The sequence below is a fragment of the Giardia intestinalis genome, chromosome 5 (assembly GCF_000002435.2).
Source record: "Giardia intestinalis strain WB C6 chromosome 5, whole genome shotgun sequence".
In the NCBI taxonomy this organism is placed as follows: Eukaryota; Fornicata; order Diplomonadida; family Hexamitidae; genus Giardia; species Giardia duodenalis.
The window spans coordinates 1799295-1811519 of record NC_051860.1 but is presented as its reverse complement, the minus strand read 5'-3'; the positions used below and the strand labels follow the sequence as shown (position 1 = coordinate 1811519).

Sequence of the window (12225 nt, the reverse complement as noted above, 5' to 3'; positions counted from 1 at the left end):
TTACCTTATGAACAAACACAGCGAACAGGCACAGTATGAATTTATGATTGAGTGCTCTAACGCAGTTCACGCTGCATCTCTATGATCAGCCCAGACCACTTTCTTCCTGCTTTCAAGATATCGTTAATTCTAGCGTATGCGGCTTGAATTGGGGGACTGGCCATAAGAAGCTCTGCTGTGATTCGCTCCCTGGGGTTGGGAGCAAGACACGCCTTTATAAGGATGAGAAGGTCATCCGCATACCCTGGTGTTTCAAGGTTCTCCGGTAATGGGTTGAAGGACGATACAGGCTCATTCTCTATGCGCCTAAACGTGCAGAGTTCATAAATCATGCAGCCAAGGCTCCAGATATCAGCTGCTTCCGTGTACCCCTCACTACTACCTTGAGAGTTGGTAAATGCTACAACCTCGGGGGCATGATAGGCGGTTCCAGGATTGCGCAGCGTAAATAGCTTGTTGGGCTCCCTAGTAGCGCTATATCCAAAGCCACAAAGTTTCAAAATACCGTCTTGAGTAAGAAGAACGTTGTCAGGGCGAAGATTCAAATGCGCAGTTATCCCAATGTGCTCGTTGGTCTTATGCAGGTAGTGCAATGCACTCACCAATTGAGCAAACAGTTCCCAGACCTCTTGCTCAGAAAAACGCATATCACTCTTCCGCATCCAGGCCATTAGTCCCCAAAGAGATCCACCGCGGCAGTACTCTGTTTCTAACAGGAACTTCTTGGTCTCCTCATCATAGTATCCATACACAGCGCGCAGTATATGCGGATGCACTGCATTCTGAAGTACTCGAGACTCGTGACGGTAGTCTGAACGCCCAGATTCCGCCAGCTTCACGGTATCCGTTACTTTCACAGCAACATCGGCCAGGTCTTTCAGTCTGATGGCTCGGTAAGTAACGGAAAACTCTGATGCTGACAACACAACCTCTTTCCCATGCCTGTACTCAGGAAGCTTAAGCATCGTTAAATTTTTAATATGACAGTGGCCGAGCCGCAGGAGTCTGCGCAGGACAACCCCGCAGTGCTGACTGTATGGACATCGGGGTTTACTGGCCACATTGCAAGCGCTTCTCTTAGAAGCGTCCGATTAGCGACACTCATAGAAGTGCTTTTAAAAGCAAATTATAGCACTCTGCAGGATTTTTCCATTATTCTCTCTGGTGTCGTTTTGATACAAACATACAAATCATCCACTGTGCTTAGCGTTGCGCGTAAGATGCACCAGCTTTTGTCCTTGGCCAAATCCACTCGGAAGGCTTCTTCAGCAGTGGCCAAGAGTGCAGGCCCACGAGCCCTAGGTCTCTCATTACATTTCTCTACCATTGTAGCTAATAAGACTACTCGGCATAATGCGCTGATCTCTTCCATATTTGGCACTCAATCTAAAGAGGACAGCCTCGAAGACCAAGAATATCCAAGAAATCTCGATTTTGTACACCAGTTACCAGGGGGTGTATGGGCCAATCTACTGAAAGAAGATACTGAAAGCGATCTACTGTCATTCTCTAAAGCAACAAATGTTCCCTTCTCCCTCACCAATCCAGAATCACAAGATCCTTTCCATGATAGTATGATGGGCTCTATTTCTTTGGCAAATAATTCAGACGCCGACATGCAAGTCCGTGCGGTCGAGGGGGAGCTTGTACGTGCCACCTCTGAAATTGGGCTCAATGACCTCGATACAAGCCAGGTTGTCACTGGGCATGCCATGCATAGTTCTTTGCTGTCCAAACACGCGTTTGATGTGTCTGGCAGCGCATTTCTGGAGGCCTCGCAGAAGTTGACGAGCCTTTTCTTGGCCAATACCTCTGACAAGCTTCCAGATGTTACCGTCACCGTTAGAGAGATAAAGAATCCAGCGAAGAAGAGCAGCACTGCCACAGTCGCTGCAAAGAGAACCAGACCCCCATCATTCCTTTTCGATAAGCAGGCACGTATGCATCACAGTACTATGCAGAAGTATGCGTATAGGCCACCAGATCAAGTAGTAGCCTCCATCTTCATAGACTTTAGAGATAGGCATCCAATTCAAGAGGTAGTCAATAAACCAGATATCACTTTCAATTGGTCTGAGCCAGAGTATCATGACTTAGCGACCATTGTCTCGGAGAATTGGAAATGTTTCAGACAAGAAGATCTTCCAGAGGAGGACTGCATGGTCACTACTCCCGTGGGGTGTGAGGAGCCCCCAGAGCCGGACTATAGTGAAGCCTCGCCACTCAATGAAAAAGCTTCAGCACAGGGTGATAGCCACTCACATAAACATGATAGTATACCCGAAAGTGGGCTGACATTGCTGTCCATGCTAAGGCAGTCCTCGGCACCCCTTTCGATTTCAGAATTAGCCGGATCATCGAGACGAATGGCAGCCTCTCTGTTTTTGGCTTCTCTGGCTCTGAGAGCCAGCAACACGGTTGTGCTCAAACAGGGGCGTACCATTTCTCTTCAGCGTGACGTTACCATGTCATTGGGGAGACACTGATAAAAAATTGCACCTTTAGGAGGACGTGATGAGATCGGCTCAAGTAGCAAATGAGTGGTTTGGCGCAGTTCTGGCAGGAGACACTGGTACGGTAATCCGGCTGTTGCATAGGTGTAGAGGGTGGTACAACGCTGACGGCTACACTGCCCTAATGTTAGCGGGAGTGCAAGGGAACATAAAGCTGATCCGCATCCTCATGGAGCACGAAAGTTCCCTTTTGTCAAAGCAAGAAGATATGACTGCTCTGATGCTTATCACAATTCACGGATCAGTAAATTCTGCAAAGACGTTGCTGGAGGTAGAGGCCAGAAGGCAGAACTCACGGGGCTTAACCGCACTAATATTAGCATGCATCAATAACAACGAGGATATGATTAAACTCCTTAGTAAAAGAGAGACATGCTGTCGGACTACTTTGGGGGAAACGGCACTGATGTACTTGGTGAGGAGAAATAACTACAAGTGCATGCACTACGTGTTAGAAATGGAAGTAAAGGCGCAAATGAACAGCGGCTATAGTGCGTTGATGATGGCTGCAGAGCTAGGGTATTATGAGTGTGCAAAGCTGCTCGCCAACAGAGAACACTGCCTTCAGAATTGCGAGGGAGAAACAGCACTAATGATTGCCGTTAGGGAGGGGCATTTCAAGATCGCCCGGCTTCTGGTCAAGTCGGAGAAGCGGTATCAGAATTCAGAAGGATGGACTGCATTGATGCTCAGTATCAGATATCAAATGCATCGAATAGCTACCAGACTGGTTAACGATGAGCAAGGCATCTTCTCCCGCAACAATATCTCGGCTCTCATGTTAAGCATTTACTATGAGATGCCCGAAATAACGAAAGTACTCATTCAGAAAGAGGTTGGAATGGTAATAAGAAGCATCGAAGAAACAGCAGCGGTAGTACACCACCATCTACGACCCAAGCATGCACAAGTTATCACCTCCCACTACCTTCGGAAACATGGCATAGTTGACGTTTCTTTGAGTGGCAGTAAGATACCTCTATCGATGGCCAACATTGATCTCTTGTCCAACAGGGATATATCCAATGATCAAGAGTTAGACTCCACGTTTAAGCCCGGCCGAACAGCCTATATGATAGCAATTCTAAAGAAGAACTTCCTAGTAATGGAGCTGCTTCATGAGCATGAATGTGGCCGGCAAGACCACGATGGGACAAGTGCTGCGATGCTGGCCTTGGAGGTCATGTACACGGAGCTCTGCCATCGCTTAAAGCAAATTGAGGATGGGAGTGACGTGGAAAGCCTGTATGATTTTATTCGTGATAGAACTTGGAGGCAATTCCTGTGTGCTATCGACCGACTTCTTCCAAAGGAGGCGGGGTTGCAGAATAACGAGGGACAGACGCTTCTTATGCTAGCAGTCAAGCATGGTGTTGGCCTTGCAGAGCGAATACGTGCTCTTAAACGAAATATAATGCTATTCAGGCGTCTTGGTCGAGAAACTTTTTTTGATCTTCTCAATCCAAATCTCTCACAGCAGTCTGTTAATACAATCTTTCAAAAAAAGCTTGGATTGATAGAGGATGGTGTGCTCCCAAGTGCTGAAGATCAACGAGTAGAAGACAGCAGTGCACATGAGTATAGTGTGACCATGGTTGAGCATGAACTTACAGGGTCCTATGCAAGCGTGAATGTAAGCTTTCCGATGAATATTTTAGACAGTGACGAGGAAAGCATAGAGCAGAGCATCCGTGCGCTTAAGCAGCAGACCAGGCGCCGGTTTGCCATGAACAGGACAAGCAAAAGTCAGAGCGAAGGCACCAAGCTGAGCATTAAAAACGATCAGGTGTCCACTTGTGACAGCCCATCATTGGACTCTGAGAAAGACCCAAAGGATGAAAGTATGGAGATAGTTCAAGGTACTGCTCTAAGGGCCTTTGCCGGTTATGAAGCAGCGCCGCTAGATACTATATTGTCTGCTAGAAGTCCGCAAATATGCAGTGCTAGTGGGAAAGTAATCAGTACAAGAACCGGAGTTCCCAACAATTTGGTTCAGTTTGACGATGAATCAAGCAGTGACTACCTAGATGAGACCGATTACTATAAGTATGAGGCAGACACAGATATCCGCATCATGCTGCGCGATAAGATTATGCGAATATCCTCATGTTTTATTAAACGTCACCCGGAGGAATTGGATGAACTTTGTACACTTGCCTGGACAACACATGTAGAGTTACTCCTCACCATCGCAAAATGGGAGGCCCGGATGAAAGACATTCGTGGGCAAACAGCACTCATGTACGCTGTAAGTCATCTTCATTATTCAGTAGCTAGCGTCCTGGCGTCTTTGGAGGGGAGCATGCAAGACAACCAGGGAAATACGGCCCTAATGCATCTTATTTTGACTGCTCATAGAGTCAGTATCAAAATTGAGCCCATACAAGCAGCTCTGCACCATGCTACCAGCATCCTTCAAGGGAAGCATGGTGCAGAGGCATCGTATCCAAAGAGCACTTATGTACTTTACGAACGTTCTACAATCAGGCAGATGATGAAAATACTGGAGGTCCTGTGCCCCATAGAGCAAGGTATGCATAACAAACTAGGACAGACAGCATTGATCTTTGCCGCTGCAAACGGTAATTTTGACGCTGTCAGAGCACTGCTGGCGGTTGAGTGTACAAAACAAGATAATTATGGATTCTCCGCTCTCATGTATGCTATCAAAAGCGGAAATGTTAACAGCGCCTTGTTACTTGTCCCGCTAGAGACACACTTGGTTACATGGAAAAAGGACACTGCACTTATGATGACTGCCCGCTATGGCATCTTGAAGATCTGCAGTGAGATCCTGAAGATGGAAACCTCTCTCATACGGCGACAAAACGACGATGGATATACTGCTCTGATCTTCGCGGCCAAGCATGGCCATGTTGAGCTTGTCAAAGCTCTACACGATTATGAGTTTACCAAGCAGGACCTCCTTGGTCAGACAGCGGCTATCCACGCTGTCCTGGCAGGTCACATAGAATGCGTTAAACTACTTGTCGAGGAATTCGATATCGTAGATAATGCTGGTCAGACAATAGGTCAAATAGCAAACAAAATGGGACATGTAGAAATTATAGAGTTCTTAGAGTTCCTCTTCGATTGACTGAAGTTTTAGGGACCACGTATCCGAAAAATTAATGATAGTAGGGATCGATGAGGCTGGTCGTGGACCTGTGTGCGGACCACTAGTATATGGAATTGCCTGGATGCCAGCTGAGGTCTATCAGACAGGGATTTTAGAAAAGCTGGGAGTAACTGACTCCAAGGCACTCTCAGCAAATACGCGTGAGCACATTTACAACAGATTGCAGGATTTGCCGAAAGAGGATTTTGGATGCAACACTGCAATAGTATCAGCAGACCAGATTAGCCGCGCAATGCTGGCTCCCCACAAGACTTCACTTAACCTACTCTCATTTGAGGCCGCCCGCTCCCTCCTTTACCAACTTTTCATATCTCATGAGATAGAGCACGTTTATATAGACTTGGTCGGCCCAGAATCGCAATATGCAGCATACATACGCGAATTGATGCCCAGTATAGCTCTGACAATTTGCGCAAAGGCAGACGCGAAGTACCCTATCACTGGTGCAGCCAGTATCGTGGCTAAGGTTATTAGAGACAGAAATATCAAGCCCCAGTGGGGCAGCGGATATCCATCAGATCCCAAGACGAAGAAGTACCTTGACAAGACTTGCCATGGCATTTATGGCTTTCCAACACACATTCGACATTCTTGGGAGACTATAAAAAGGATCTATGACACAGCAAGCAAGTGTGTTAAGTGTGTGTTCATCGCAGACACCCCACTGGAGAATGGTGCAGATATGCCTACTTTAGAATCATTGGGGATAGCTACCGATGCTTAGTAAATTGTTTTGTTGACAACTAGTGGGTGAGCTTCGGAAGATGGCTCCTATTCCACGCAGAAAATTTAAAAACAGAAATGGAGCGCTTCGCAGTCTCGCGTCACCAAACGCAGGTTGCGCAAGACTTTGATGCATTTGATCTACATTGTGCCGCATTAGATAAGCCACCTGATATGGAGGACTTTGTGGGAACGGCAGTAGATACCTTGCTCACTGAGGTAGAACGTTGGTTTAGAGACGCAGAGCTGGATATCAAGAACATAGTCAATTCGCACCCCTTTTATGTCATGTTTGAACCCTCGCTTGGATGTGATGCGCGAACAGACCACGTAAGTCCAAAGTCTGTCTATCCCATATTTGTAGCAGACTTCTCTGATGTTATGTCCAGCCTTCAATGTAAGATAACGTCAATAATCGAACCCACCATCCGGCAGCTTATTGGCTCGCGCGAAGCTCTTATTTTTGATAGCTTTACAACGCAAATGGCAGGGACATCTGGCCAGGATATAGAAATTCTTGCTTTGCAGCGGGAGTTAGACGCGCTTAAGGTGACTGCGAAAGACCTAAGCCTCCAAAAAGACGAAATTCGAGACTCTCTCACCAAGGAAATTAATATGCTGAGAGAGCAACTTTTCCAAAAGAAGGTCCGGATAGGAGGTCTTTACAAGCCTGACTTTGCTCCTGGGTCAGGGATGGATGCCACCGCAGTTATGCTGCCCGGATCAGCAGGCGGCGGCTTTACACAGGCAGACATTGATCATGCTGTGAAGGACGTTACAGATAGATTCAATGAGGAGAAGAAGCGAATAGATGGAAAGCACCGCGCAGAGCTGCAGTCTGCAGAGACCCAGACTGCACGGCTTGCCACAGAAATAGACGCATTGAAGTCTCGTTTAGAGCAGGCAGAAGCAGAAGCGGATGCTCTCCGCACACGTTGCGAGGAGGACGTCGATAAGCAGAAGGCATACTACGATGATCAGATAGAGTATTTAAATTCACAAGTAGCTAGCTTAACTGAGGCGGCAAGATCTGCTTCTGGTATGTTTGAAGGCGAACTTGCCGCACGTGACAGAGATATAACTAAGCTATCTGCAGAGCTGAGAGACTCCCTGGAGAGAGAAGACTATCTGAAAGGGATGATGAACCAACTGAAACGTGAGCACAAGGAGGAGTTAGATCAGCTACGCAAGCAAAACGTAAAAGATCTTGATGCACAAAAGGCCGATCTTATGGAGAAAGTTAAGGAAGCTGAGCGGACTCTTGCAGAGATGCTAGCGAAGAATACAGATGGCCAGATTGCAGATCTTATGGCAAAGCTACAGGAGCAAGAGCAACGTAATGAGCGTCTAGAGAAGCAATGTAAGGAGGTTCGCTCAGAGATGGAAGACGCGATAAAGGCTCTGCAGCAGCAGCATGACGAGGAGGTGGATAACATTTACGCTGAATACAACTCCAACAGCGTCATCTCAGACCTCAGTGGAGCTGTCGAGGATGCAGAGAAAGAGTTCAAGAATACTCTCAAGTGCGTGGATTTGATATTTAATCGTCTATTTGATGATCGTAACGGCGCCTTAACGAAGATGCTCATTACTAAGGACTTCAATCCTGCAGATTATAGCGACAGTAAGAAGTACCAGAAAGCAGACACCAGTCATTTCTCAACGGAAGTTAGCGACGAATCTACGCTACGTACAGAGCCTACGATTAGGGTGGGTGTCAGCGGCGTCGAAGACCTTAGCGAGTCGCTCCACGATATTGACAAAAGCATGTCCGATAGGTCTGGAAGAGCAACGATCCCAACAAACTACCTGTACAAGACTGTTGAGAAGATGATCAATCAACAACGGATGGGAAAGTTAGCAAACAAGCATCTAAATAAATCACTCAAGCAGCTTCTGGCATGGAGTAAGGCATATGCAAACTCTAAGCTTGTTACAAACTTTGGAGGAGACTTCGGTCTTAGTCAGCTTTCTGTCTCGACGGACAACTCTATGGTCAAAGAAGACTATGGGACTAAGCGAAAACGTCACGACCTCACTGGGATGTACGATGCGCAAACCAAGATTACAAGCGGGCCCCATGATGATTTAGGGGAGCTGCGTGCGTTAAGACCGCTCGGAGCAGACACGGAGCTTATCACAAGCAGAATCAAGGAGGAGGACCAAGACTCCCGCTTACTAGACTCTGCTGGCTCTTCTCGAAAGGGAGGTCGGACACAGAAGAAGGGCTATGGCAAATCCGTTAAGACTACTGGCAGCCAAGATTTGACAGATGCAGATTTAGAGCCCCCCGCAGATCAACGAACACATGATGGTTACAGAAACGCTTATGGCAACTATGCAACCATGCCAGACCGTGAATTTGCCGACCAGTTCTTTACAGATGAACAAGGAATCCCGCAGCTCACAGTTATCAATTCAATAGTGCTCTCAGATCCTCAATTGATGAGTGAGAGGATCGATAATTCATATCTGAACAAGTCCAAAGAATTCCATCATGCCGATGCAGCCTCGACTCGTGGTGGAGATGCTCTAAGCGACGTGCAACCTTCTGGACCTGGGTCTACCTTGCATACTATTCAAGCAGTTGCTCCTTATGATACAGAGAAGAGCCTAAGCTCCGGCTCAGGGCGTCGGTTCGTGGATGTAGGTGTGAACACCCAGATTTGTACGACAGCCTGCGATAATGTTTACTTCACAAGTGACAAGGTACCCATCCTAATGCAAGCGTCACATAGGTATGAGTGTGGCGATTGTCTTGCCATCAGAAACGAGCTCAGTGATCCTCATACAAGTCAAGGCAGTAGTAGACATACACCAGTCTCCGGTGCCTACATGCCAGGACAATACTACAGCTCTGAAGGCGGTGGGCTTTGTGGAGGCCGGTCTGTTGAATGGAGAGGAATTCGCTCATCTGATGCTCAAGAAGAGACTGACAGGAGGAACAGCGTTGTAATCATTCGCCCTACAGTTAATTCTGCTGAGACAAACGATGAACTCGGCAAGCTGCCAGGTTATGATGATGACAAAAATGCTACAAACAATGAGTTTAGACAACGAACTTCGATAGATACGGCAATGAAAGATTCCACTGACCATGAACACGCTGAAATCCATTTTGTCGTAAATGAAAATGGAGAGAGGTTTATTCTTTGCCCACGTTGTGGCCTTCGGATACCCTTATCGGAAATAGCAAAAGAAATGATGATTAATGCCGGCCCTCCCGCTTTTCTATTCAATAACTCTCCGGCAGCAGTCCCGACCAAACGTGGGATGGAGCCACTAGCGCCTGGAACTTACCTTAGTGAGAAGGAGCTTTCACGACCACCCAGTAGTAAAGAAATGCTACCCACTATGTCTGGCAGGCCCTCTGGTTCTACAAAGGACGTGATTGGCTTTGGTAGACCACCTCCAGTGGATGATCATGATGGCTTTACTGGTACCAAGTATCAACCGTTCCCCCACAAGCCATTCAAGATTCCCCACTATCCACCGTTCAAACCTGGTGCTCGGGGCGGTGCGTACACCAATCCCAACATGGAGGGAGTATTTACTCGTATCCTCCAACGAGCAGAGGAGCTACGCATCCGCTATTTGAGAAAGCGGGAGCTTATCTTACAGGAACGTAAGCGGACCACAGAGCGGATTTTACGAGCGCTTTCTCTCTTAACAGATGCTCCAGTAGTGGCACAGCCTACACTAGTATCAGAGAACATGGGAATCTTTGCCGTGACGCCTCCCGTCATTAGACCTCAGACCGCGATGAGTGGAAGCAACTCCGTCAACACTTCTGGACGCACAACAAGGATGAGTAACAGTGCAAATGCTACATTTGGGGGTGACAAAGCAGATAAGAATCTAAACAGATATCTATTTGGAAATCTATCCAAGCACGAAGATTATCCAGCTGGTGGTATTGGCTTAGAGTACGATACATACGGTCACGCCAGCGCTGATGCTCCGCGGAGGCTGAGTGGAGGAGGCCCCACGTCAAGGATGTCCTCGGCCAAGAGCACGGCCTCTGCCAAAACACCTTTTGAATATAGACAGTGCATCTTGCCACAAAAGCAAAAGCCCATAGATTATGTAGCCAAAGGCCGCCAAACAATTGCAGAGAGTAACCAGACAAATGGGGAGGTTCTCGCCAGACTGAACATCCCTGGGCGTCGCCCATCTACGTCTCAGACTCCAAGCCTTGCACCGGGGTCCCGCAGGCAGAGCATACACGAACCAAATAGTGTCGTTCGCACCCAAGCCTCGAAATCAGCTAGACCAAATGTTAACGAGACAGCCAGTAAGAGGCGAATCCAGAGCGCCCAAGTTTATGGTGCAGGTATTATGGGGGATGACAATGCTCAGAATACTAACAATAGCATCAATGGACGTGAAGGGTCCGTGGATGGCTTCAGGGGGTACGCAACCAAAGGTGCAGGAGGAAGCCGGAGAGCCCACGCTGCTTCTGCATCTGATCAATATAGGCCAAGGTCTGCATACTCTGCCTTTCCAGCTAACGCTCTGGGGGACAGGTCGGCGCATGGCTCTGGAAAGCTCAGCAAACAAGTGGGAGTGCATGTGCAGCGGACACCTACCACTAAGATGAGCGACGTGTTTGATGTCCTCAGCACAGTAGGAATGGTGCAAAAGCAGTGAACGAATAGGCTACTCCACAGGAGCGCCTCCTTCCCTACTGAATTTCTTACGTCTTCCACCAGTCGCAGGCAACCGGGCCGAATATCGTTTTTGGTTCCATTCCTTTGTACGCCAGTTCCCCGTGTCAGCATTGAAGGAATGAAAGAGTGCTTTAGAGAGTTTGTTGGCAGTATCTTCAAAGTCCTTTATACTCTTTTTCACTTCCTCTTTAAGGGAGTTTAGTGTGGTCATGTCGCTTCTATGGTCTTTAAACTTATTTTCTGTGTCCTGGAGCTCATTATTTAGAGCGTAGTAGTTCTCTCTGATCAACTCGCAAGCCTCAGGAGGATAGGCCTTAGCAAATGCTTCAGACAGAAAGTGGATTCGCTCGTCAAGATACTTGTATTGTTCCTGCAAGGCAGCAAAGCACCGGGACTCCTGAATGTCCGCGATGAACGAGGAGTACTCTTTTCCTGAATAAAGGAAGGCACCAGACCGGAGGCTTGTGCAGATGGCAGCGCAACTGAGACAATACTCCTCCTTTGACACTCGTCCCTCAAGAAACCCTATGAGCAGATCAAGGAGTCCGCCAGAGTGATCCATTTATTCGTTTGAAGATCAATTTACACTGCATTCGTGGAGTCACGTATATCGAGATCCTCGTAATTGACGTCTGCTTTTGCAAGCTGAGAGGTAAGGAAGGTCCGGCGTTCGTTAGTCAGTTGTGCATCAAGAATTTTCAAAAATTCCACAAACCCATCGTTCGGGTTAATGCACGACCGCCTGCTCCGGAGCAGTGCATATGCGTCAGGAAATGACATGTTCTTCTTAATCATAAGGTATCCTATTACAACCAACGCACTCCGGCTAACACCGACACCACAATGGACGAGTACCCCTCGACTAACGCATTTGTCGATAACTTCCGCAGCAGAGAACACGATGGTGTGCATGACCTCGTATGACACATCCTGCCTGTCCAACAGTTTGTAAAAATAATAATTACTTGCCCATCTAGGTTTCCCCATGTCATATACACCTACCGAAATACAGGTTTTGCAGTTCTCAGGAGAGCTGTCGTAGTTCCGAGACCGCACATTCCCAATGTACAGTCCAGAGAGAACCTCATTGAAGTTAATACCCATAATTCCAAATTTAAAATCTTCAGATTGGATTTAAATAAAATTATACTGCTGACCACCTCCATTAGCGCGCCCAGTC

The 12225-nt window shown here is 47.4% G+C and overlaps 7 protein-coding genes across 7 annotated transcripts; 4 read left to right on the top strand and 3 right to left on the bottom strand.

Moving 5' to 3' along the window:
- Positions 1–56: 56 nt before the first annotated feature.
- GL50803_0014223 (Kinase, NEK) lies at positions 57–965 on the bottom strand (the record flags this gene model as incomplete). The annotated part of the gene is made up of 1 exon (XM_001709177.1): positions 57–965. The coding sequence occupies one exon, from the start codon at positions 963–965 to the stop codon at positions 57–59; it is 909 nt and encodes a 302-aa protein (XP_001709229.1).
- Positions 966–980: 15 nt separating this feature from the next.
- On the top strand, positions 981–2486 carry GL50803_006485 (uncharacterized protein; the record flags this gene model as incomplete). The annotated part of the gene is made up of 1 exon (XM_038046309.1): positions 981–2486. One exon carries the CDS (start codon positions 981–983, stop codon positions 2484–2486), a length of 1506 nt encoding a protein of 501 aa, XP_037902226.1.
- A 28-nt stretch (positions 2487–2514) lies between these two features.
- GL50803_0021156 (Ankyrin repeat protein 1) lies at positions 2515–5610 on the top strand (the record flags this gene model as incomplete). The annotated part of the gene is made up of 1 exon (XM_001709178.2): positions 2515–5610. One exon carries the CDS (start codon positions 2515–2517, stop codon positions 5608–5610), a length of 3096 nt encoding a protein of 1031 aa, XP_001709230.2.
- A 34-nt stretch (positions 5611–5644) lies between these two features.
- GL50803_006483 (Ribonuclease HI, large sub) lies at positions 5645–6376 on the top strand (the record flags this gene model as incomplete). Its single annotated transcript, XM_001709179.1, has 1 exon — positions 5645–6376. The coding sequence occupies one exon, from the start codon at positions 5645–5647 to the stop codon at positions 6374–6376; it is 732 nt and encodes a 243-aa protein (XP_001709231.1).
- Positions 6377–6453: 77 nt separating this feature from the next.
- On the top strand, positions 6454–11025 carry GL50803_0017283 (uncharacterized protein; the record flags this gene model as incomplete). Its single annotated transcript, XM_001709180.1, has 1 exon — positions 6454–11025. One exon carries the CDS (start codon positions 6454–6456, stop codon positions 11023–11025), a length of 4572 nt encoding a protein of 1523 aa, XP_001709232.1.
- A 9-nt stretch (positions 11026–11034) lies between these two features.
- GL50803_009072 (uncharacterized protein) lies at positions 11035–11607 on the bottom strand (the record flags this gene model as incomplete). Its single annotated transcript, XM_001709181.1, has 1 exon — positions 11035–11607. One exon carries the CDS (start codon positions 11605–11607, stop codon positions 11035–11037), a length of 573 nt encoding a protein of 190 aa, XP_001709233.1.
- A 20-nt stretch (positions 11608–11627) lies between these two features.
- On the bottom strand, positions 11628–12149 carry GL50803_009073 (Dual-specificity protein phosphatase; the record flags this gene model as incomplete). Its single annotated transcript, XM_001709182.1, has 1 exon — positions 11628–12149. One exon carries the CDS (start codon positions 12147–12149, stop codon positions 11628–11630), a length of 522 nt encoding a protein of 173 aa, XP_001709234.1.
- Between the last annotated feature and the right edge of the window lie 76 nt (positions 12150–12225).